The sequence below is a fragment of the Orussus abietinus genome, unplaced genomic scaffold (assembly GCF_000612105.2).
Source record: "Orussus abietinus isolate OABI.00-Male unplaced genomic scaffold, Oabi_2.0 scaffold3, whole genome shotgun sequence".
Classification (NCBI taxonomy): domain Eukaryota; kingdom Metazoa; phylum Arthropoda; class Insecta; order Hymenoptera; family Orussidae; genus Orussus; species Orussus abietinus.
This window is the reverse complement of record NW_019395984.1, coordinates 2,175,999-2,199,903: the sequence shown is the minus strand read 5'-3', so window position 1 is coordinate 2,199,903 and position 23,905 is coordinate 2,175,999. Positions and strand designations below refer to the sequence as shown.

The following is a 23,905-nucleotide window of genomic DNA, read 5'->3' as shown; positions in this document are numbered from 1 at the left end:
AGTCTACGGCTTATCGGTTAATTTCCGACACAGAGATAAATGTGTAAAAATGCCAGGGCTTAGGCAAGGATAATTAGAGGTGCGCTAATTCGTAGGCGCCATGGAGGAGCGACGGAGGAGAGGAAGTGGTTCCCGAGAGGAGGAGGAAAAGGAACCTCGTTCTCCGGATGCGGCAAGGGACGAGGCAGCTTGCGGAAATAAGAAGCAGGATTCCGGGACGGAGAGGAAGCGGAAAGGAAGACCCAAGGAAATGGGATCCTTCGGGATCCTGAGGACGGAGGGCACCCCCAGGGGGCTGCTCTCTCCCCAGAAGGTACAGGTCGAACCCATCGTTCAGGTTTTCTCGGATTTAATTAGTCCTCGAATATGAAATCTCCATTATGAAAAAATGTAGGAAAAATGTCATGATGTCGCTGATCGGGATATTCGTTGAATATTCATTCAGGAACCAGGAGGTTGAGCCAGGACGAGGCTTTACCTCGATTTAGGTATAATTCTTGTCCAGGTGACGAAATCTCGAAAAATGATATTTATTAGGAGGGCTCGGATTGGCTCATTAATTTAGGTGCCAGGCTCGAGGGGACGAGGTCGAGCATTTAATTCCATCCTGGGAAGAGGGCCGGCACGCGATCCTAATTTCGAGAGCTTTTTCACATCGACGTCCAGGTGATTTTCGAAATGGCGTGCAACACGTAGGTGGATACGTAGAAACGCTGATTAGGTCCGAGTAAAAGGGTGGAGCCGCGTGAGGGATGCGAGGTTTCGCGATCAGGGCCAACTCGAGGGTGTTCACGACGAAGAGGGTGCGGCCCGAAGAACACGCGACCTCAAGTATGCATCCACCTCGGGCAGGGGTTCCCAGGAATGAATTTCGCAATTTTCTGCACCCTGCCACCTGTTATAGGTGCCTGCCTCGTAGGCGTTTCCACCCCCTGCCTCGGTGATACTCTTGCATATAAAAATCCTAATAAACGTGGCCTAGGTGGAGGGGTGTAAAAAAAATTCCTTATGAAACGAGGGAGAGGAATTACCATGCAGAAAGTTGGGATCCTCTACCCGGGGAAGATGGGAGATATTAGTCTTAACGTCCTGGACACGTAGGTGCGGTTCAGGTGGAGGGGTGCCACCGAAGTCGTTTGCACGTTAGGAGGGAACAGGTGTAGAAGAGCTCCCTGACCGGTGAGTTCCCTTTTCCGAATCGTCTTCCTTCCTTTTGTGCAGAGGGGGGATAGTTTGTTAAAAAATGTGGAAATTTAATCTATGAGCGATTTTCGTAGAAGGAATGACCTCCGGAGTCTTCCCTGAAGAGGAGGCGATTCATATCGCGGGAAGCTCTTCGGGGAAGGACGTCGCATTTCCTTGATGGGGCGTCGATGTCGAGGAGGCGATTAGGGAGGCGACACCATTGCAGCCACCCCCGTCGACCTCCATAGCGTGACCAGGAGGATTAACTCTAAGGGCGTCCTGAATTATAGCCTGGTATTTTCCCTGGTGCGTATCAGGTGGAGCCGTCGTCTCCTCAGCCCTCGATAGACCGACTTTCTGTCACCTTCGCCATTGCCGAAGAAGGGGAGCCCGTCGATAGGCCCGGAGAGGACCCTGAAGAGATCCACGAGAGCCCTCCCAAGAACGAGGGGACCATGGCGAAGAACGCCCTCGATCTTCAAAGAAGTCCTACCCTGGCAGGTGAGTCTTCGGGGTCTACTCCGTGACCGGCAAAGGTGAACTACAAGGTGAATTGTACTTCAGTGGGGGAGGGGGAGGACGGAGGAGAGGAGGACGATTACTCTGCTTCGGTGTGCGCCATCATGCAGAGGAGGACCTCTTCCCGAAGACACAGCCGAAGAAAGAGAAGGTCGTCCTCGCCTTTCGGCCCGGAAGGGGAGAGCACTCTTCGACGTCGGTCTTCGGCGTTCACCACGAGCTCCGGGGAGTGAGTTCGATCTTTCTCTATCGCCGATCGAGAGGAGGATCTCATTCTACCCGATTTATCGTTACCTCAGCACGGCCATCTCGATAGAGGAGGGCGGGACGCAGGAGCAGATCTTTGAGAAGCTGAAGCTGCACAAGGAGGTCCTCAGCGGAGTGAAGCAGCAGCCTTGGCCCCTGAGGAGGAAAATTAAACTCGTCCAGCAGGCGAAATCCTATGTCAGGAGACACGAGGGAGCTCTTCAGGAACGACTGGCACAGAGTAGAAGCACCAGGGATGCCATCGCTCGGGCCTCCATCCTCGTCAGCAAGGTCTCCCATCCTGAAAGAAAATTCTAATCAATGCAGCAGGTCGATTCTATATTTTTCCCCTATTTTCTGTTAGAAATGGCAGTACTTCAAGAGGGAATTTGTCAACCTGCAAACCTGGCTGGTGCCCTGGGAATTGAGGATCAAGGAAATAGAGTCTCATTTCGGCTCGGCCGTCGCCTCGTACTTCATCTTCCTTCGCTGGCTCTTCTGGATAAACCTCGTCATCTCCGCTACTCTTATGGCCTTTGTCGCAGTCCCCGAGGTAGAGAACGCTCCTCTTCGAGTACTCCCTCAGAGTTAAATCCTGTCTTCCTGGCGATGCAGATGCTGACCGCAGATGCCAGTCTCGCCGGCGAGCGGAAAATAATGCTACCCGAGGAAACGGCGAAGTCTAAGCACCTGTTGACCCTGTGGGAGTTCGAAGGGATCTTAAAGTACTCCCCGTTCTTCTACGGCTGGTACACCAACGTCGACTCGAAGACAGGATATAGACTTCCCTTGGCGTACTTCGTCGCCAACCTGGTGGTCTACACCTACAGCTTCGTCGCCATCCTCCGGAAGTATGGCCAATGTTAAATTATTCTTGCCTTTGTCATTTCCTTTTTACAGTCTTAATGTTATTTAATATCCCCAGGATGGCGGAGAACTCGAGGATGAGCAAGCTCTCGGAGAAGGAGGACGAGTGCGCGTTCTCGTGGAAGCTCTTCACGGGCTGGGACTTCATGATCGGCAACCCCGAGACCGCGCACAACCGGTGCGCCAGTATTATCCTAGGATTTAAGGAAGCCCTCCTCGAGGAAGCCGAGAGGCAGAAGGCCGCGAGGAAGTCAGTCAATATTTATTCCCCTTTATTGTTAATTAATGGCAGACTCTTCGACGTCATCCCGATGTCTCGTTTGGACCTTTCAGCTGGAAAATCACTACGGTGCGGGTTTTCGTAAACATTTCCGTCATGACCCTCTTGGCTTTGTCTGCATACGCCGTCGTGGAAGTCGTGGCTCGTAGCACCGAGCCCGAGGCCGACTCGACCTGGTGGAGGCAGAACGAGATCACGGTCGTCATGTCCCTCATCTCGTACATTTTCCCGATATTCTTCGAGATCCTGGGCATCTTCGAGAGGTACCACCCCAGGAAGCAGCTGAGAGTCCAGCTGGCAAGGATCATGGTCCTGAACCTGCTGAACCTCTACTCCTTGATCTTCGCTCTCTTCGACAAGATAAGCGACATGGTGAGCCCCCTGAACGTCTCCACGTCTCGGAATGGCAAAGATTGTTCGGAAAATTCCCCCCCAGGAAATCGAGCTGCAGAGTCTGAAGCCGAAAACCGACCCGACGACCTGGATCAACTGCACGAAGGTCCTGGTGCCCTGCAGCAGCGACTTCTCCGAGTCCTTCGCCGCTTTGGCATCTCTTAGCCTCGTCCTCAGCAATGCCATTTCCAAACCGAAAACTGAGGATTCTGAGAGCAGGGAGAGTGAGACTTCGGCGCCGTATAATTCCTCGAGTCCTGTGGAAAATTCCACCGCCTCGAGTATTTTCAACGCCACCGAGGATTATTTCTACGACCCTGGGGACGTCAGCTTGGACTACGACTACCTGGACCACGTGGACGTATCTCTTGGCCCTAACATCACGGATATCTTTGGAAATAATAATTTCACCTGGCTGGGAGGCAACTTCACCGCGACTACCGAGATCTTTAATTCAACCCTCGGATGGGCTAATTTTACCTATTCAGAGATCCTGGAGAATTATACTACAGGGTCGTACGTGAGTTCCAGTGGGACTAGTATGAACGATTTATTAAATATCACCGATAGCAGTAGGGCGTATTTTCATAATCTCTCGTCAACCGAGGAGGACAAGCCTACCTTCAAGTACGACCTGTACTCCACAATCGGTAGTACGGAGAGGACTGTGGATTTTTCTACAGCCTCCACGGATGCGTACAAGACCTTCGAGGACACCTCAACCGAGAAAGCTGTGATCCTGAGGTGCTACGAAAAAGTCTGCGAGAAATCCAGCCCTCCTGAGGCATTCCAAGTCGCCGGTATTGTCGTAATTATGAACTTCTCGAATTTTTATAATATTTATAACATCTTTTTACGACCGCTTACAGGTGTCAGTTCCATTCCTCTCGATATCACGACTCGGAGGAAATTGCGACGTTTGTGCTGGGAGACGATGTTCGGCCAGGAACTGACTAAACTCACCGTGATGGACCTGGTGAGTACTCTATAAATTAGAGTAAAATAAAAAATAAAAAATAACTGGACCATCGAGTAACTTTTTTTTTTCTTTCATTTCGACCAGGTCCTCACGGTCGTGTCCACCCTGGGGATGGACTTCTTCAGGGCGGTGTTCGTCCGCCTGATGAACAATTGCTGGTGCTGGGACCTCGAGAAGCAATTCCCTCAGTACGGCGACTTCAAGATTGCCGAGAACATCCTCCACCTGGTGAATAATCAGGGAATGGTGTGGATGGGGATGTTCTTCAGTCCTGGACTGGCTGCCCTAAATTTAATCAAGCTGGGCATCCTCATGTACCTGAGGTCCTGGGCTGTCCTCACGTGCAACGTCCCCCACGAGGTCGTCTTCAGGGCTTCCAGGTGTGGCAATTTTATTCAAGTATTCTCTTTTTTCTGGAATATTTTATAACGTCTCGATTATCGGCGCTCCAGGTCTAACAACTTTTACCTGGCCCTGCTGCTGACGATGCTGTTCCTGTGCGTCCTACCCGTGGGGTACGCCCTGGTCTGGGTGGAGCCTTCTTGGCACTGTGGTCCATTTTCCGGATATCTCAGGATTTATCACTTGGCCACGCAGAGTCTCAAAGACACTTTGCCAAAGTCGTTTCACAGGTAATTTGATCCTATTAGCGCGTGCGGGATAATTAATTATTGGATAAGAGTGATCGATGCGGCCGCTAATGACGCCGGGAATTTAACAGATGCATGGACTACGTCGCCTCGCCAGGAATTATTATTCCGCTAATCGTCCTGATGGCATTGATCATCTACTACATGATCTCCCTGACTGGCTCCCTGAGGGAGGCCAACAACGATCTGAAGGTACGACATTAATTCCCGAGGCGGCAATTTCGCTGACAACTTCCCTCGTTTACTCCAGGTGCAGCTACGCCAAGAGCGGACGGAAGAGCGGAGGAAGATGTTCCGCATAGCGGATAAATGGCAGGAGGTCCCGGAAAATGCCCTCGCCAGGTGGAAAAAAATCCTGCCGGTCCTGCCGTCCAGCAAATCCGCAGAAGCCTCGTCGAAAGGTTTGCATCTCATTTCCTTTATTTTCTTTCTTCTTTTCGTCTTTCTTAATCATGAGGATTCCTTCATTCCTGGGATTCTCTTCCAGGCGTCGTGGAGAACGTCCTGATGGAGTGGAAAGGAAGGAAGAGGTCCACCACGTCGGATGCTGGGGAAGGGACGGACGTGGAGCAGGACTCCTTGCCGCAGGACCCCGGCCTGAATCAGCAGGGCCGAGGCAAGGAGGTCCCCAAGAAACCCAGGTCCCTGACAGGGTCCTCGAACGTCAGGTAGAGTACCTGGGAATTTTTTAAGGACTTAAGGGAACCTTCAAATCATTTAAAAGCTCACCCTTTAGCAGGCAGACTGCGATCTGCCGGAGCTTCTCCAGCGGCTCCGTGAAGGGGTGCGGAGACTCCTTCGAGTCGCACTCGAGCGAGTACGGGGTGATACCGAAAATCAAAATCAGCGGGACCGAGGGGGAGAAGACGAGCTACTGTTCCGGCGCGAGTCCAGAAGTCGTTTCCCTCGCCTCCGAAACGCCATCACCATCTGGACAGGACCGAAAACCATCTGCTTAGAAATCAAGTTAAAAGGGAAACTTCAACAGTCACTACATCATGATAATATTCAATTCTATTTATTATACGTAGGAGAATACTGGAAGATAGGGTTTAATCTCGATTAGAGGAGAGGAGAAATAAATTCTGTAGATACAAGTACTTTTTTCAGCCAAACGGGTGCAAAAACCGGAATGAAATCTCCAGCGCACAATATCTTTCGGGTAATACAACGTTGTTCACGTTTGGGAGCAGAAATTAGTTGGATCCTTGAGTTGGGCCGCCGTTAAGGGCAAGTCCGTTAGCCGCCTATATTCTCCGTCGAGGGCAGCACAGACGTGAACGCGCGATCCAGCGCGATCCTGCCCGTGAGCAATCTCCCAACTCATATCTGGGATTTATTTTTTTCCTTCTTTCCTTTGATGAACGTCGATTCAGTGGAATTTTATTGGACGTGTATGAGGTCGACTAGAAGTTATTTTATCGGTTGAGCAATTTGCGTTTATTCGCCAGTCGTTATTGGCTGTCGAGTTTTGACGCGCAAGAGCGCGGCCGCGGGATTCCTAACCTCTGAATCGGCGGTTTGTTTTGATATTTGCTGGGTCAGCTTGTCGCTGGAGCTCCGCGATAGTCTACTATCGTCATTATCGTGGCTGTCCGCGGGTGAATAATAACACTCGATGTAAAAGAATACTTCCACGAGTATTTGATTGGTAAGTTGGTCAGTATAAAGCAAATAAACGTATCGGTTTACTCAGATATGTTTTTTTTATAGATCTGCAGTCCATCCACTGGAACAGAAGCATTTTTAAGTGTTAAGCTCGAAGGATGCGTCAGAAAATGCGCCTTGCTTTGGCTCTTGTGAGCGTAGCACTGCTTGTCGATTTTGGAGCCTCGTGGCGTACTTTTACGAAGGGCAGAGCGAGGGGTGGAAATGTGGGAGCTCCTAAATTGTCGAAACATTACGATCTTCCTCCCGATCAGTGGATCGAGCAGAACCTGGATCACTTTAATCCTACCGAGACGCGTACATGGTTACAGGTATTTAATGTCGAGATATAATGGATTAGAGCGTGTCGCCAGGTTGTTTTATAATGGATATGTTTGTAGAGGTATTTTGTGAACACGGAGTACTACAAGCAGGGTGGTCCAATTTTTTTAATGATAAGTGGAGAAAGCACTGCGCGGGCGGAATGGATGGCCGAGGGAGAGTGGATCGAGTATGCCAAGCAATTTGGAGCGATGTGCTTCCAGGTTGAACATCGTTTCTATGGGAAGAGTCACCCTACTTCGTAAGTGCTCTTTGAAAGGACACGCCAAAACGTGCAGTGCAAAAAATTTATTTCAGTGCGTTTTTAGAGACCTGAGCGTAAAAAACTTAATGTTTCTGAGCTCGGAGCAAGCTCTTGCCGATTTGGCATATTTCATCAAGGGGATGAACAAGTTGCATAATATTCCTGAAAATACCAAGTGGATAGCGTTCGGAGGTTCTTACGCAGGATCCCTGGCTGCATGGTTGCGTTCCAAGTATCCTCATCTGGTGCATGGGGCCGTGTCTAGCAGTGGGCCTCTTCTAGCTGAGATCGACTTCCAACGTAAGTGACACGGTTAAATTAGTTAACAAGGGAAATAAGTAAATCCTGCTTTCAGAGTACTTCGTCATTGTTGAGGAATCGCTGAAGAAACATTCGCAGGCCTGTGTCGACATGATCGAAACAGCGATCCACCAGATCGACGTCATGATGCACCATCGGGTTGGACAGGCTGGGCTGACTGAGAAGTTCAAGTGCATATCGAGACGTATTAAACATTATCCAACTGGTACACATATAATTTCCACGTAACATCTTCTTCAGCTTGTGCGACCCGCTCGATCCGGCGCATACTAAGCCCAAAGACGTCGCCAATTTCTACGAAACACTGGCCGGCAATTTCGCGGAGGTAGTGCAGTACAACAAGGACAATCGCAATTCCACGAAGAAATTAAATCACACCATCGACGACGTTTGCAATCATCTGGTGGACGAGAGAAACGGCATCCCGATAGACAGGCTCGCAGCGATGAGCAATTCGATGCTGAAGGCGAGCGACGAGAAGTGCCTGAATTACAGATACGCCAAGATGCTGGACGAGTTAAGGAACGTCTCCTGGGCCGACGAGGCAGCAGCAGGCGGTAAGAACGGTCGCTTTCAGGAATTAATCTCGTATCGTTAAGTTTCATCCAATGACTTTACACAGGTCGGCAGTGGACCTATCAGACGTGTACCGAATTCGGTTTCTTCCAAACCTCGAGCGCTAGGCCTAAACTGTTCAGCAACAACTTCCCAGTGAACTTCTTCGTCCAGCAGTGCACCGACATCTTTGGACCCAGGTTACTATTCCAGCTACCGGATGCTCAAAGCTAATGCCGACATTTTCACGATCCCACTTCTTCAGGTACAACGTTCACCTGTTGAGCTCTTCCGTGGTACGAACCAACACTCTATACGGTGCCCTGGACCTGGAGGTGACAAACGTGGTCTTCGTCCACGGCTCCGTCGACCCTTGGCACGCTCTAGGTCTGACGGATTCCAAAAGTCCATCGGCTCCTTCCATTTACATAGACGGTGAGCACGGCGGACCTCCGGGAAATGAATTTCTCTCTGTATAAAAATATCCAAGTGCCATTTCTTCATCGACCAGGTACGGCACACTGCGCCAACATGTATCCTCCATCCCCTGACGACCTGCCGCAGCTGAAGCAGGCGAGACAGCAGGTCGGCCACCTGATCGGCACCTGGTTGCAGAGCTAACGAGCTCGACAACCGAGCTTATCAACACTGCGACTCCCGGCTTGCATTTATCACTTATCTAGCCGTAACGAGAGCTGCACGAATCCTGTTACTTTCAACTCAGCCATGTAAACTCAATACATTTTATATCACGGCACCAGCCTTGAGAATAATTAAACCAGCAATCGTGGTTACATATATACGTTTATTCTTAAGATTACGATATTGCCGCTAAGACCGACTATACACGCGAGGGCTCGATCGTCCGTGTCGCTTAAACAAAAAAAAAAACACCTAGAAAAAAGGGAACGATTGCGTGCTGGTCAGGTAATGTGAAGAGTACCTGATCGCGCTAGTTCATTAATTCACGGTAAAACTATGGTGCGAATAAATACAAGCACGACAACTCTGGTCCGCGAGGGCTGATAGACATTGGATACCCGACCGCTAGTCACGTTTACTTATACTAATTATTCGCCGTTTACTCGAACGTTGAACCGTATTACTCTAAGGCTTCCTCCATCTCATGGACAGCGTCGACCTTCCCTTAAAGCGTGAGGAGTCCTGAGGAAGACCCCAGACCTTCGCTGCTTCAAGGCGAGGCCAAGGTGCCCATAGCGTCCCTGCGAGAGGTCCCGGAAGCGGTGCATGGCCTTATCGGCACCCCCGAGGAGCCATTCACTCGGAAATCAAGGAAAACGATTTCCAGTTAATTTCAAATATTAAGATCCACGATTTCCTGATTAAATACCCCCTCGGGCGCACCTCAGCGATACCTCACACGTAACTCCGATCGTTGTGCCTAAGATACCTTATATATCATAGTTAATTAATATTAATATGTATATGTATGTATATATATATATTACTCTTAGAACTTTTTGGCATGTCCTCCGACGAGTCTTGGATCGATGCGACGAGGCGACGAGGACGATCCGGCCCTCGCCTCCTGCCAACCTCCGGGGGTCCACGTCTATGTACACGAAGGACGATCGTCCCATCGTCGTCCAGCCTCCTGGACGACCGTGGAGAATCGAAGCGGGTCCAGGACCAGGGCGCGACGACCGCTACCGGGTCGAGGTGCGAACCCTGGAGTCGATGCTCGTGTCTCTTCAAGGCACCGGTCAGTATCTCTGGTGCGTCTGGGTCTGCCTCCACTCGGAGGCGGTGCCGTTGCCGTGGTGGTGGTGATGGTGGTGATGATGATGACGCTTCTTGTCGGACACGCTGGCGTGCTTGCTGGCCGGATACGCGGCGACGTCGCTTACGACGAGCTCCGAGCCGTCGCGTTCGGTGGTACCGGGGCGGTAGTTCTCCCTGTAGCCGGGCTCGTCGAGGGTCTCCTTGCGGCGCAGGGGCGCGTGGTTGGCCTTGTGGCCGGCGCTCTCGTGGAGGTTCTCCCAGGCCTGCCTGTAGTACCTGTTGAGGCCTCCACGACTCTCGGAGGAGCTGCTGTCGAAGCTGGCCACGGTGTTGCAGTCCGGCGAGGCCCGGTGCCGGTAGTGCTTGCTGCTTCGACCGCGGCTCCTGGGGGTGCAAAGGGGAATATTAACTAAGGTTACATAGCACTAAGAGGCGCGATAGCCAACCCTCGACCTGGGTCCACTCTAATCCACTGGTCGTGCTCCACGGGTACTCCGGTGACGTGCGAGGACCAGGGTCACCCGCTGGACCGGAAGAGCCTACGGTGGAGAGAGGAGCCCGGGTACCAGGACGAGGCTAGGGATGGTGGAAGGTGGAATGTAGAAGGTCCCCGTGCAGACCCTTCACCCGGTGCGCCGAGGGCGAATCTACTCTAGGTGTTCGGGGACGGTGGTCTTTACCTTGACTAGTTATCACTCGTGGGGTGGCGGTGTGGCGGGGTCGGCGGGAGGTGTCAGAGGGAGGGGTTGGAGAAGTACCCGGCCCGGTGGGCCGCGGAGAGGCCGAAGGTGCAGGGGTGCTCTCGAGAGCGGCCCGCCGTCAGGTCGCGGCGCCCCAGGTGCTGGTCGGGGAACGGTAGCGCGAGCAGCGTGTACCACCTAGAGGGCATCCCCGGGTCGCCTCTCCCCCCGCCACCCAGCGCACCGACCCCGCCGAGCCCCCGGCGACGCCGACGCCTTCCTCCGGCGATGCCGCTGACGCCCACGCCGCCGCCGCCGCCGCCGCCGCTGGGACCACGCAAGAGTTCTGGGTCAGCTACGGGGTCGGACGCGAGGACCGAGTCGAGATCCGTCCCCCGGGGTACTGGGGGACGGGTCTACGATGCCGTTTTTCGTCGCTACTGTTAAGGCTTAAGTTAAGGGCGGACCAAGCGTGGAGACGAGGGTCGGGCAACCCGCTCCGATTAACCCTTTCGACACCCGGAATGGATGTAATCGACTTTAAGTTCGGCACGCATGCGTTAAGTACATCGACAGCTTCCATTGTTACCTTCTGATCAGGATGACCACCGTGGTGATGACCGCCGCCAGGAAGACGAATCCCCCGAAGACGCCCAGGGCGATCACCGCGCCCAGGTTCAACTTGGCCTGGTGCGTCGGTTGGTCGGACCTGTCCACCCTGAGCGGTCCGGAGGGCTCCGGAACCCCGGCTCCGATCGTCGCCTTTGCATTGTCCACCCCGCTTCCGGAGATCTCGTTGTCCTGTGGGTGGTCCGCTCGGTCGTCCTGGGTCGTGGCGATGGGCCTCTGGAGGCCGACCGAGGGCCTCTTCACCGCCGTTTCCTTCACAGTGGCCGGGAGTTCGGCACCTCCCAGGATCTTCCGGGGTGGGGTGGACGTAGTGCTTGAGGGAGCCGACGTCGTTCTCGATGTCGTCGTCGTCGTCGTCGACGTCGAGCGGGTCCTCGTGGACTGGTATGGCCTCCTCGTTGACGAGGGACGGATCGTTATCCGAGGCGGGATCGTTGTCGTCGAGCGAGGCTCTTCTGCATGATCGTATATTTATATTTATATTCATATTTATGTTTATATAATCAGCGTAGATAGTTTTATAATTTGCAAAAATTATTGACTGGAAGAATAACGTGTCTCACCTGTACAGGTGGGTGCAGCGTGGTCGTACGACCCTGTGGCCAGGCACAGGATCTGCTTCGGGCCGTTCAACCTGTAGCTCTTCTCGCACGCGTAGGTCACGATGCTACCAACGAGAAGGCTTCGATTGCCGCTTCCTGGACCCTCCTCGACGTTGATCTCGTCGATCTGCATGTAACCATGAAGAATAGTCGCAGGGGGGTCGCACCTGATCGGCTCGCAGCGCGGTGGAGGGCCGTTCCAGCGCTCGTCGATGTCGCAGGTCAATCGCGCGCGACCTGTTAATTAATTATAATTTAATACACCGCAAAATATTTTAAAAAATCGGGATGACAATGTACCTACCAGTCATCTCGTACCCCTCCTCGCAGGAGTAATGCACCTGGCTCAGGTAGCTCACCGTGTTGTTAATCAAGGTGTACTCGCCGTGTCTGATGCCCGCGGGGTAGCCGCACTCGATGTCTGCGATAATTCGTGAAATATTACCTGTGATGTTAGAAATTAATTAATTATATATGTATGATTATATATGTCTTACTCTTGCAGACCGGAGGGAACTCGTTGTAGAATCCTGTGTCCAGGCAGGTCCTAGTGGCAGGACCTATGAGGAGACTTCCAGGGTCGCAGCTGTACTCGACGGTGGCTCCTACCTCGTAGCTGTTCCCGGAGCTGCCTTCCCCGGGGACCCTGATCGACATCGTCGAGTTTGGAGGCTGCTCCGGTCGGCCGCAAGCTCGTGGCTCTGGAAGGATTTAGGGTAATCGTTGATCGGTCTTTTCTATGGGGCTCTGGAGGGTAATACTCGAAGAGTACTGACGATGTTGGCAGATGTAGTTCAACCTGGCCGTGCAAGGGGTGTCCGACCAGAGCCATCCTCTGCTTCCGTCGTACCGGGCGCAGTCCTCCTCGGTACCTTGAGGAAGGCTCCAGAAGGACACGGACACTTCCTCCCCGCTTCCGGTCCACCTCCAGACGGTGCGGTCCTTCTGGTCCCTCACCGCGCCCATCCAGTACTGGCTCGAGGTGTCGCTCCTGAGGAAGAGGAATAATGTCGCTACAGGGAGACTTCACTAGGAGTAGAGTCAACGAGGCGAAGACGGACCTGTGACGACGCCAGAGCTCCCAGGATATGAATCCCTGGAGAGCAGGGTTGCTCTCGTCCACCAAGGTGCCGCCTCGGGAACGACAGAAACCGAGGGCGTCCCGGAAGTTCAAGGGCTGTCTGTTGTAGAATATGTAACACTTCCCGTTGTAGGTCGCCGTCGAGCCTGGAGGCTGGTCCCTGAACTGCGGACACCTCTCGATTGGGAGAGCCTGAAGAGAAATCGGCGTTTTCAAAGGATCTCAACTAGGTGAGGAGGGTACCGAAGAGGAAGACGAAGGGACTCACCTGGTCCGTGTAGACGAAGGCTTCGCACAGGGAAAGCTGCACCGGGATGGGGACCTGCGAGGCTGCTTCGAGGTGCACCGAGACGAAGGCTCCTGGCATGGGAGGATTGCAGGGCAGGAAGAGTGGTTGGCCCTCTTCGAGGGGGCCGGTGAACCGGTTGCAGATGGGGTTGGTGCCCAGGTCGGGTCTGTTATTCCCTACGCGCACCACGATGGTGCCCGGCACGTCCTCGCCTATAATTGGAATTAATCAAGGATCATTTCAGGGTCGCCGATGAACGGATTTCTTCCTGGAGAAATCGCTCGCTTCCGTCGTTAGGTGAAAAACCGGAGAGGAGGACGAGGAAGAACCCGAAGAGGAGGACAAGCCGCTGAGACGACGAGCCTTCGCGGCTAGGCGGACGCGATTGGCGGATCTTGCGGCCGAGCGAGGCTCCGAGGCTTTCACTCGCGGTTTAGATGTTTAGATATCGCGGTTGCGCGTCGAGCTGCGCTTCCTCGCGGCATCTGGGTAGATAATATCGTCCGGAGGGGTCCCGAGGCTCCGCTGGCCTGGAAATCACCCGAGCTGTGACCGCCGAAGTCGGCGCTACTCGCGGCTACCAATTAGGCCCCTCGCCGGTCTCCTCTCCGGAGGAACGAAGTCCTCCTAGATGCCGAGGAGATCCCCCGTTTCCGCGATCAGGGCCCGTCTAGATTAAATTCCGCGTGGCGGTCTCCTTTCCTTGGCCAGGAATTCTCTCCTCGACTCTCCCCGCGAGTCCGTAAAGCCTGTAAAATCTATAAATCGAGGAAAGTCGGAGCCGGCTCGCACCGTCTCTTCCCGCTCGATCGACTCTCCGCCGTCCTCGGGGTGGCCCGAAAGAGGACGTCCGGTCTCGCTTTGTTGGCCGCACAAAGCGCGATCGAATCTACCCGGTTAATGGCCCCGTCGTTTTCCCAGGGATCGAAAGTGCGCGGACCAGAGAAAGACTCTCGCTCTCGTTTAACGAAGGAGTTTCTAAAAAGAAGTTGCATGCGGGGCCGTCGCCGACGGGCCGGTTTATCGACGCACTTCGCGGCTCGTTTGCGACCGCCGAATTGGCATCGATTTAGCTTAACTATGGAAAGCAGGAGCTCGAATAGCCTTTTCCCCTCTTCGGGGTCGGTTTTTCCGCCCGGTCGCAGACTCCGTCCAGCGGAAACCGCGCCGCCTTTCGCCATACCCCGAAGAAGCCATTTCCGGGGCGTTTCTGCCGCGTACGTGGAACCGGCGCTCGCCTCTGTACATCGCTGGTAGTCTAAGAAAGTCTCCTGGGTATTTATCACCCAATTTAACGCGGCAGTAAACACGAAAACCGTGCTTGTGCTCGGTGAAATTGTACGTACGCGCTCATTAATTTCCCTGCCGATTTTTTACTCACCGCAGCACGGCTTGCCGAAGTCCAGTCGCACCAGCTGGACCATGTAGGGCTCCAGGAGGTTGACGTACCACCAGGGTCGCAACTCCTGCCTCGTCAGGGTACAAGTCTGCGGGGTGAAGATCTGCCCGCTGCTTCCGTCCACCGCCCGCTGGGGAATTCCGCCGTCGGTGCTGCTCGACTGCATCGGGGCCTTGCCCCCGGCCACGTTAAGGACTGCAAATTTACGTTTACTTATGCCTAGGAGTACGTTTATGCCCTCGTATACTTGCGCTCATATTTATGCCTGAATTTCTAGGCGCAAAGCGGACCCCCCTCGCCGCCGAGGTACACCTGGTGCAACGTCACCTGGTTCAATCTCACCGCCTGCATCTCATTCGACTCGTCACGATGGACCCGTAACGAGGGATTAAGGAAGGGAATTGCGGACGCTTATATGTACCTCATATGTACCGCCGATCGCTCTCAAGAGTTCGAGTTAAGCGCAAACTGTGTCCGAGGATAAGTCGGCGGCCTTGCGGTAGTTTCGCCGTACCGTAACGCGGAATTTTATCGACGGCTGCTGTGCTACTCTGGGGCACCGGCATCGATGCACCTGTAAGAGCTACCTCGATGAAGAGACCTCGGGTATGTAGGACTTCCGAGGCCCCGAAGAGGTACCTCCGATTTCCCCGATTTTCATTGGGATTTTTACCGACACCCCTTGTCGCGATTCTTTTATTATCTGTTTTATAGTATCGCCTTGGATGTTACACGCTCATATGCTTATATGTATTCCAGGGAAGGGGCTATTTCAAGAACGCCGGAGAAACCGTGAAGAAAGCTCCGCTCGTCGTTAGGCGTAATGGCGGCGCCGTCGCGCATCTACCGGCGATGCAAAATCAAGGCATAATGGGATTCCTACGTAAGGCTCTTCATGAAAGTACGCACGCGCTGCGCGTACTCATTCGATACTTATGCTACGCACGTATCGCGTGCTGCGTGTACTGTTATAATGCGCGATCGCTTCGGCGCACGTCGCCGTTTAATATTCTCCCCCATTCGTCCCGGCGATTCGCATCGAATCGACTTTCCCGACCGGGATGGACGGGACCCATTAAGGGAGGACCGTTTACGCGGCGTCGCGACAAAGATGTATGCTAATACCGCAAATCGAGGACTAGAGCCGTGAATTTACGACGGTGAGGTCAGAAACGCTCCCGCTAGGGAGACCCACTATGGGGAATGAGCGTTCCCGGTGCCACGAGATGATTCATCCCCGAGGAGTCGTCTCTACGCGGAAGACTAATCGCGAGAAAACGTACAAAGAGAAACGGAGGGGATCGATCTCTTCGGGGACTCTGGACGTGCGAATTACCGGCGCCACGCAGCCGTGAAAGGAAATCCTCCAACGCCCCGGAATAATTCTAATTGCCGTCTTTGCGGGACCATTTTTTGCCGAGTCCTAATTAGTTGGACTTTTTATTGCTGGAATCGTCGAATGGGGATTTTATGTTAAGCGTATCGTCTCTTGAGACTCGTAATGGCCGCCGTTCGCGAGGAGGATTGCCCGTTGGGCCTGGCCATTTTTATTCTTAATCTCCTCTTCTTTACCGCCCAGGGAGAACGAGGAAACGGTAAACGTTTTCTAACGGGCTCTTGCGATATGATACGTATGTGTAATAGGTGTAAAAGTTCCCAGAAACGGGGATTAATCTGGATTTGTATTAATGAAATTTTATTTCCACATTCGGAGGAAGGTGGAGATTGGAGGGGGATCCTGGGAAGAATTCAGAGGCCTCTCTGGGTCATCTTCGAGGGTGGTCCCTAGACGTCTAGGACGCGTTCCGAAGACTCGACTGGTCGACGAGTTCTCTCGAAAAAAGGAGTCGTCTGCGGCGCTTCCGCGTCTCCGTGACCTCGCAGAAACGACTGGTCCCCCGTCCACCTGTTTGCTCGCCGGCGGAGACGCTTCTCCGTTAATCATCCCTTTGCGTCTAGGAGTACATCATTGTACCGTTTCTTCGTCATTAGCGGGGTAATGACGCGAATTCGTCGCTCCTCGCCATCGGGACGTTCGACCGGAGGCGACTTGGCGTCGTTCGGGCATTAGTTCGAGTTTTCGGATGGAAGCGCGCTTCCGTTTCCGACATGGTACGCGCTCTGTTTCCTTTTGTTTCCCCAACAGCCGGGCAATCGTCTCGTGCTCAAACCCAAACTCGGAGCCCTCGAAGAGACAGAGTTCTCTCGGCGAACGAAGCGTGTCTGGCCGTCCTACTTTTAGCCAACTAGCTCCCAAACCTTCGAGTTTCCCTTCCGAATCCAATCCACCGAGGACGCTTCGGAGGAGAGATAGGGTCGGGCATGAATCCCTACGTTGTGTTCCTTTTAACTTGTAACCTATTTTCCGACAATGATCCCCTTGTTTTCCACGTTGCAGGGCGTAAATACGAGGGCGACCTATTTGCCGGTTCCCTGGAGGAAGGAGTGGACGTCATGCGGAGACTCGAATGCCTGCATAGGCGGGGATTCTCGGAGATTCGAACGCCTGCACAAGCGAGGATTCTTATTGGAGATTTCAACGCCTGCACCGGGGGGATATTTCTTTTTTTCGAGATTCAAATGCCTGCACAAGCGATATCTCTGCATCTCAAGAACGAAGATTCGAGGCAAAGGCGAGTTAAATTCTCGATTCTTCGTTAAGATGGTTACACGGAATTAACTCGAGACCTTCCTACAGCATCCGTCCAACGATTAAATTTCTAGAGATCGGTTTGCACGGATTCATCGCAATGATTTATCGTTACGGGCATTGCCATCTTTATGGGCGTCGTTACCGGAGACTTTAACGGCACGTGTCGACGGCATAAAAAGGACAGTGGGTCAGGATCGGCGCCGATCGAGCTCGTTCTTTCCTGAGAAAGATGCCCGATCAGCTGAGTCCGAAGATCTCGGCACGATGGGAAGGATCCACGTCGGGGGATCTAGGTCAGGATCGATCCAAAGAGACATTCGATCGCCACCGGAGAATTTCGGTCGCCGAGATCGCCGATCCATGACCGGGCTGCATGGAAGCACGTCGTCTCCGTCGAGGTTTCGACGCTTCCCCTTGAAATCTACGAAAGACTCTCGCCGGATCGGCGATAAATCCATCGATCATCGATCCATCGTCCCTGCGATCGGCTCGCTCGCCTCCGAGAGTTTACGATCCTCGGGCGAGTAAATCCCGGCGTTTCTCCCGCGCGGACCGATGCTTCCTACCGATTGCTGTCCCGGTAATTGCGACGATCTCGGGACACCTACTTTTGCGGCGAGGAAATCATCGCCGAGTGGGTTACCATTAGCCGGAGAGAGGACCAAGTTTCTAGAAACAACCGCGGCGATCCGTGGAAATTTAAATCCCGCGTTTCACGCCAATTGATTCCCGGGAAAAGGATTGATCTCGAGGTTTATCTCGGATCCCGCGAATCGGCGATTTCTTCCCCGTACCTTTACTCGGTGTGAAATTCTAGCGCAAAACCACCGAGGCTCGCGTTACCGATTCATCGTTATTATTTATTGTATTCGTATCGTATCGGTATTTTTATACGAAGGAGCATTGGAGTCGTCTCGGAACGTTCCCAGGTTTTTTACTCCTCCCTCTGGACCGATCCTTTTGGACCCCGTCAAGTGTTTCGAGGGACTCAATTCCGGGCCCCACGACCCGATTCCGGGTGTCCTTGACCGAGGAAGACGAAATCGGCTGGCAGTGCCCACTCGGTGGGGGCACTGCACCGTTAAGTCCGAACCTGTCGGCGTTACCAGTGTGTTACCTGCGCGTTACCGGCGTTACCACCTGAGAGACCGCCCAAGGCCTTCGGAACCGCGTCGCGCATTCCTGGGAGATGCCTCCGGCCGCTCCCTTCCGATTTCCGACACCGTCGCTCGATTAAACATGGTAAACAGCTCTTAAAATCGGAGGCATTCTGGGTCGAGGTCCGCGACTAGGAGCCTAGCCTGTCCTAGACGCCATCTTGGTACCAGGACTCGAGGTCACCGCGCTCTGCTCCGAAATCCATCTCGTCATCCCAAGTCATTGAACAGTGTCCCAGAAGAAACGAAAGCGTCCCCCGGAAAGTCTTTCCGCGCAGTTAAATATCGCCCACTTCCCGGTGCGGCCCGTTCTCGCGGAAAGTCGAATAAAATTCGAGATCGATCGGACCTCGAGTCGACGATCGCCAGGGTGAAAAAAATCTCGGACGAAAGGGGTCCTTTGGCATTTCTTAACGCTAGAACCCTATATCTTATATTTTATGCTGGGATTAATAATATATGAGTGTTTATATTTCTAGGGGCGACGGAAGGGACTTACCGCAGAAGGGAACTCCTTCGGGCACCCAGACGCCATCTTGGTTGCACTGTCTGCGCGCTGGTCCCAGAAGCTCGAAGCCTCTTTCACAGGAATACGTCGCCACCGTGCCTTCCGGCAGGGTGGTGTCCTTCGGCAAGGCTTCCTGCTCGTCGATGACGTCCTCGATGCCTCCTCCCGTGAACCTGACGCTACTGTGGGCAGGGGCGCCCGGGTAGCCGCATCCTCCGCCCTCGTTCCCTGGAATTCAGGACTCTTCGTCATCTCTCAGGGGATTTTAAAACCGCGAGGTCGAACATTGAAATTCAACGGACTCCGGGGGAAAAAGAAAAAAGCCGGAGGCACGCAAAATCGATCCGGAGGAAATGATAAGCCGGCCGATTCGCGTCCTGGCCACGCGACGCAACGTCCCTAGGAAGTCGAGGACGCGGTGCGTGCAGACGCCGAAGACACGCAGGTTGACTCGCTAATTCGGGGCGAAATTTCCCCGGCTTGCGAAAGCTTGCGCCGTTTCCGCGAATTTTCAGGATGAGAGTTCAAACGGAGAGGGGACCGTCGGCCATTTGCAAGGACTCGGTTTTGCGGGTCTTCGGTGGCGCCGAAGAAGTCCTCTTGGGCACGCGAGTCACGTCCTCGAGGACGCGTGGATCCCTCTCGCTTCCTGGATTTACATAACAGTGGACTTTTCTGGGCGCCTCTTTTTTTTCCTTCCCGTTTCCATTTTACTTTCCTGTCCACGCGTCGGATTTCCTAACCAAGCCGAGGGAGCGGCGGTTTCGCAATTCCGCGAACGGCGCTCTCCGTTCTCCCGAAGAGAGTTGAAAAGGAACGAGCATTGTCAAAAGGTATGGGTTTGGAGAACTCTTTTAACGGTGCTCTCGAACAGGAGTCAAGAGACTTCACCCCTGCGGGGTTTACGGTTAAGATCTCGCACCTTCCGTCTCTATGACGAACGACTCGACGGCAGGTGCGAGACGGCCGAACAGATGTAGGAGGCTTGCCGCTCGCCAAATCGGGAAAGTCGGACTTTTCCCCGTGATTTATGCGGATACGTGCCCGACGAGACGGCCAGGAATCCCCGGGGAGGAGAAATCGCGAGGGAGAAATTTTCACGGGGGGGCGCGATACCATCGGGAAAAGGGAAAATGGCCGCGCCGATCCGTCAGCGGTTTCTCGGGGGACTCTTAACGATTAACCGTTGGAGAAATTCGGTTCGCGAACGGTTCCCGCCAGAATAGGCCGGCATGGCGCTCGCGGGCCTCGAGAATAACGGTTCCAACTATTCGATTAACATATTCATCGCGCCAGTCGCCCCGGAAAAGGAAAACGGAGGTCGGAGGCGACGCCGAAAGGAAATGGCGGCGTTCCCCGGGGAGTTCGACGCGCCGCGGGAAATGTCGGCGAAGAACCACCCGAGAAGGTCGGAACGATTAATCGCGTTAATGTTATTCGTCGGATAATCGTTCCGTGGCTCCTCTTCTTCTGGGAACCCCTCGCTGGGACCAGCGGGGGACTATTCTTCTCGGAACCGAGGAAACGATTCTTAGTCAGATTCGCGCTCGTAATTCCGCGAGAAAATGGCGTTCCCATTCGCGATTACCGTTCGCGTTACCGTAACGAGCGCATAATGGACGATACACCCGACAACTTCGAAGGGAGTTCGAACGATTTCCTCCGGTTCGCCGGAACTGCTTATCGCGCAACGGTAACGCGCGGTACACCGCGAAGGAGCGCCGCCATTTTGGATCACGCCGGAGGACGCGCGGATCCGCCCTCGCTCGGTTCTTTCGCTTCAAAAAATTATTACCATCTATCCCTGGAATATTAAACCTGTCATACCATTACTACATTAACTGTCTAGCGGGAAGACTCTGAAGAAAATATTAAATACCCGGCAAGACCCGCGGAATAATTTCTGTTATCTCGAGGATGAAGGAAGGCGTTCTTTCGTCGTTCCCGCGTTTTGCAGGTTATGTAGGTCGCGTATATAGGCGAAAACTGGGACCGAAAGGGTCGGAAAGAGATGTCGCTATTTTCTGTGTATTAGAAAAAAGGGGGGAAATGCAGGAATCGCAGAACGGAAATTTTCTTGGTTGTCGGTCAACTTGGGAAAGAGTACGTGCATGTAGGTCAGGACTGCCGATGCACGTACGAAAATGGCGTCTAATGTGGGCCGCTAGAGTGGACACGACGAGTTCTCGAGATTCTACCGTTGTGCATTTGCCGAGGCCAAAACTCGTACAAGTACGCGTGTATCGGGTCATCGAGTTCTGGTACCGGTACCGAACGACCTGGTACACGCACGGCTCGTTAATCCGTTTCTATACCCTGGCCCACGCCCTACTCCACTTTCCCCGATAAACAAATGACCGGTAGAAATGGCATTAATTGGAGAATTTCATTCCAGAGAAGGAACGCCGTCCAACGTCCGCCCACGTAGATGGGCTCCTTGAGTTCGGATAATCGGGGCGAAAGTAGGCGAAGAGAGGACGACCGAATGCATCTATAGGTTCCCGGTTACCTTATGGTGTCGTGGGAATTAGGAGTCTGGTTAATTAGGCACGGTATTGTCTTCAGGGCTTACACTTCTGGCGAGGACCTATTGCCCCGAACAAGTAAGTAGTATAACGAAGGGGTTCCCCCTTAAAAACATTAATCCACTCTGGTTTAATAAGGGTAAAAATTGATATCCTAATTATTGGATACTTTTAATTGACTCGTAGAAAGGTAACACGGTCGGGATTTCTGCGCCAAGTCCCTGGAGGATCTGCGGATGGAATAACAAGGGCGATGACACAACCGCGAGGAAGTGACTCTCGGTGCACCTGTTCCCTGCGCTCGTTGCACAGGTGGGCACGCGATATCGACATTCGATACGATCGATCCCGGTGTAATCCGAGTCTTCGATTATCACGGGATGAGGTCACCGGATCGAGACTCACCCGAAACGGTTTCCCGCCAGGAAAAGAAACCACGAAGGTGCTGATTTTTTTCCCTACTTTGCAGAACCTGGTGGAGGGTAGATGCTTAAAAAGGAAATTGAAGTAAAAAGGAAACGAGAGGTACAGAATCATCGACCGACCTTGCGCAGGACAGAAGAGCAGGGCGAGCGAGAGCACGAGCAGAGTCCTCGGACGATCCATCTCCGGCGCACCCCAGGGCTGCCTGCCCTGGTCCACCTGGTCCACCCCTGGGTGCACCTGGCCCAGGTCACGCACTCAGTTTCGGAAGTCCCCCTTGTCGAGCACCGAACTTCCGGGACCGGAAGTGGTTCCTTTCTTCTATCGGCCACTTTCCAAGTCCTTCAGCCGGAGTTTCCTTCCGTTCACCTCGAGGAGGACCCTGAAGAGGATCTCGAAGAGACCACCTCGCGACACCGATTCCGACTCTCGTCCGGAGTTCTCGTCCGACGCGAACCGTACCCTCTGCGAGACTGACTCGCTTCGAGGCGGCAGGAAGTCATCCAGGTGTTGTACCTGTTCGCTGTCCCCCACCTCCGACTGGCCGCTCTCTTCGGGGTCCGCGGCAGCGTGTGCCGGTTGCCAGGAACGAGGCTGCGGCTCTGTGACTAGCGTCGTCTGCCTTCGAGTTACCCTGGAATTCAGGCCAACCGAGTTCCACCTTGCCTCGAGCCAGGCCGAAGACGTCCTACGGGGCCTGGTTCCGAAACGATCGAATTTTCGCCCCGAGACCCTGAAGACTCTGATCCTAAACCCGTGGAATGCGGTGATAGGGAGCTTTTTATTCCAGGGAAAGGGGACTAAGTATTGGCCGTGACAATGGGTACCAAGGAGTTTTTCGGGGTGCAGACATCCTGCGGGGCGCTTCCTGCGGCAAGGAAGACCCTGAAGAGGCCCCTGAAAAGGGGAACCACCGGGTAGAAGGGAGCCAGAGTACATACACGACGAGCGGCGAACCGTGACACCCTAAACCGGATCAACGAGCCCTCGCGACAGACTTCCTTATACGAGTTAATTGCACCGTGGCTTTTCTACAAGTCGCTGTACAGGTAGAAAAGGGGAAGCACTCTTCAGCGTAGACAGAAGCGTCCCGACATTGCAGCAACGGAAGGAAAATTCGATGTCATTCGGGTAACTCTCTGGCTGGTATTGTATATATTACAGGGTTTAATGAGGACTCTTCAAGGTTCAATTACCATCCGAAGAGAAGCACCATGGAAGCTCCCGAAGAAGGACTCGCCGATCGGCGTCGCTTAATCAAGGAAAAAGAAAATGTCTAATCACTTTCGACCTTCGCTCGCCAGATGCACATCCGCGGAATGTCCACGGAGGTGCGTTTCTCACGCACTGGTTTAAACGCGCCTTGGCCGCAGAAACGCGAGCCAGGGAAGAAAACACGTTCCCCAGGCCGATCGCCGATGGACCGGGGAAAAGAACCAGGAGTGCTGGGACCGACCCCGACATTACTTCGACGTAGCGTGACTATTAATTTGCACGCTGAAGAGAGTAATGGGATCACTCGCGACGGAAGACCTTCCTGGGATTTCTGGGACAAGGGCGTGGGAACGGCGACGACCGATAGGAAAATCCCCTACATCCGCAGAAATCTAAAGGACCTCTTTTCAAGACCATCCATTGATCTCATCCAAGATGCACTTAGGACTTTAAGGAGCAATCGGCGGCGCAGCTCCGCTCGCGATCGGCGACCCGAAAAGATTCGAGGCCAGGTCGCCGAGGTGCATGTAAATCGGCCCGATGTCGCCGATATGGTCAGCCGATCGCCTAACGGCGTCACTTGAGGGCCATTAACCCGCGTTACGCGTCCCTCTTCGAGGTTCTCGGCTCTCTGACGCGCCAAATGTGCGGTCTTGTACCCATATCTATACCCTCGGAGGTGATAATAAAACTAACGAGTCGATTGCGCAACCGGGACGGGGGGGAAAATCGAGAAAAAGAGGTAAAAACGCGAGGAGAGGTCGACGCGCCG

The 23,905-nt window shown here is 53.5% G+C and overlaps 3 protein-coding genes across 3 annotated transcripts; 2 read left to right on the top strand and 1 right to left on the bottom strand.

Moving 5' to 3' along the window:
• The first annotated feature begins 100 nt into the window (after positions 1-100).
• LOC105699038 (transmembrane channel-like protein 3) lies at positions 101-6,104 on the top strand. Its single transcript, XM_012423735.2, is given in 15 exon segments — positions 101-313; positions 1,476-1,933; positions 2,004-2,241; positions 2,315-2,503; positions 2,566-2,801; positions 2,876-3,067; positions 3,151-3,469; positions 3,534-4,290; positions 4,360-4,466; positions 4,554-4,849; positions 4,922-5,101; positions 5,191-5,311; positions 5,370-5,520; positions 5,607-5,787; positions 5,856-6,104. Coding segments are annotated over 15 exon segments (3,861 nt in total). The 3' UTR covers positions 6,079-6,104.
• A 324-nt stretch (positions 6,105-6,428) lies between these two features.
• On the top strand, positions 6,429-9,026 carry LOC105699258 (putative serine protease K12H4.7). The gene is made up of 9 exons (XM_012424120.2): positions 6,429-6,770; positions 6,833-7,098; positions 7,168-7,349; positions 7,417-7,652; positions 7,708-7,843; positions 7,914-8,230; positions 8,296-8,428; positions 8,494-8,663; positions 8,740-9,026. The coding sequence occupies exons 2-9, from the start codon at positions 6,886-6,888 to the stop codon at positions 8,847-8,849; spliced, it is 1,497 nt and encodes a 498-aa protein (XP_012279543.1). The 5' UTR covers positions 6,429-6,770; positions 6,833-6,885; the 3' UTR covers positions 8,850-9,026.
• An 846-nt stretch (positions 9,027-9,872) lies between these two features.
• Positions 9,873-22,369, bottom strand: LOC105699061. The gene is made up of 11 exons (XM_012423761.1): positions 22,041-22,369; positions 18,962-19,198; positions 14,635-14,847; positions 13,233-13,465; positions 12,945-13,156; positions 12,660-12,874; positions 12,381-12,584; positions 12,188-12,304; positions 11,845-12,120; positions 11,241-11,736; positions 9,873-10,355 (listed from the first exon to the last, which is right to left on the bottom strand). Exons 1-11 carry the CDS (start codon positions 22,099-22,101, stop codon positions 9,953-9,955), a joined length of 2,667 nt encoding a protein of 888 aa, XP_012279184.1. The 5' UTR covers positions 22,102-22,369; the 3' UTR covers positions 9,873-9,952.
• Between the last annotated feature and the right edge of the window lie 1,536 nt (positions 22,370-23,905).

What these genes read in the sequence shown, in the direction of transcription:
- LOC105699061 (XM_012423761.1), bottom strand. Translation starts at nt 22,101, where the DNA reads ATGGATCGTCCGAGGACTCTGCTCGTGCTCTCGCTCGCCCTGCTCTTC. An exon ending in GAACTACATCTGCCAACATC is followed by an intron (nt 12,585 to 12,659) that starts GTCAGTACTCTT and finishes AAATCCTTCCAG; the next exon opens with AGCCACGAGCTTGCGGCCGA. An exon ending in GGAGGGGTACGAGATGACTG is followed by an intron (nt 12,121 to 12,187) that starts GTAGGTACATTG and finishes ATTAATTAACAG; the next exon opens with GTCGCGCGCGATTGACCTGC.
- LOC105699258 (XM_012424120.2), top strand. Translation starts at nt 6,886, where the DNA reads ATGCGTCAGAAAATGCGCCTTGCTTTGGCTCTTGTGAGCGTAGCACTG. An exon ending in CGACGAGGCAGCAGCAGGCG is followed by an intron (nt 8,231 to 8,295) that starts GTAAGAACGGTC and finishes GACTTTACACAG; the next exon opens with GTCGGCAGTGGACCTATCAG. An exon ending in TCCTTCCATTTACATAGACG is followed by an intron (nt 8,664 to 8,739) that starts GTGAGCACGGCG and finishes TTCATCGACCAG; the next exon opens with GTACGGCACACTGCGCCAAC.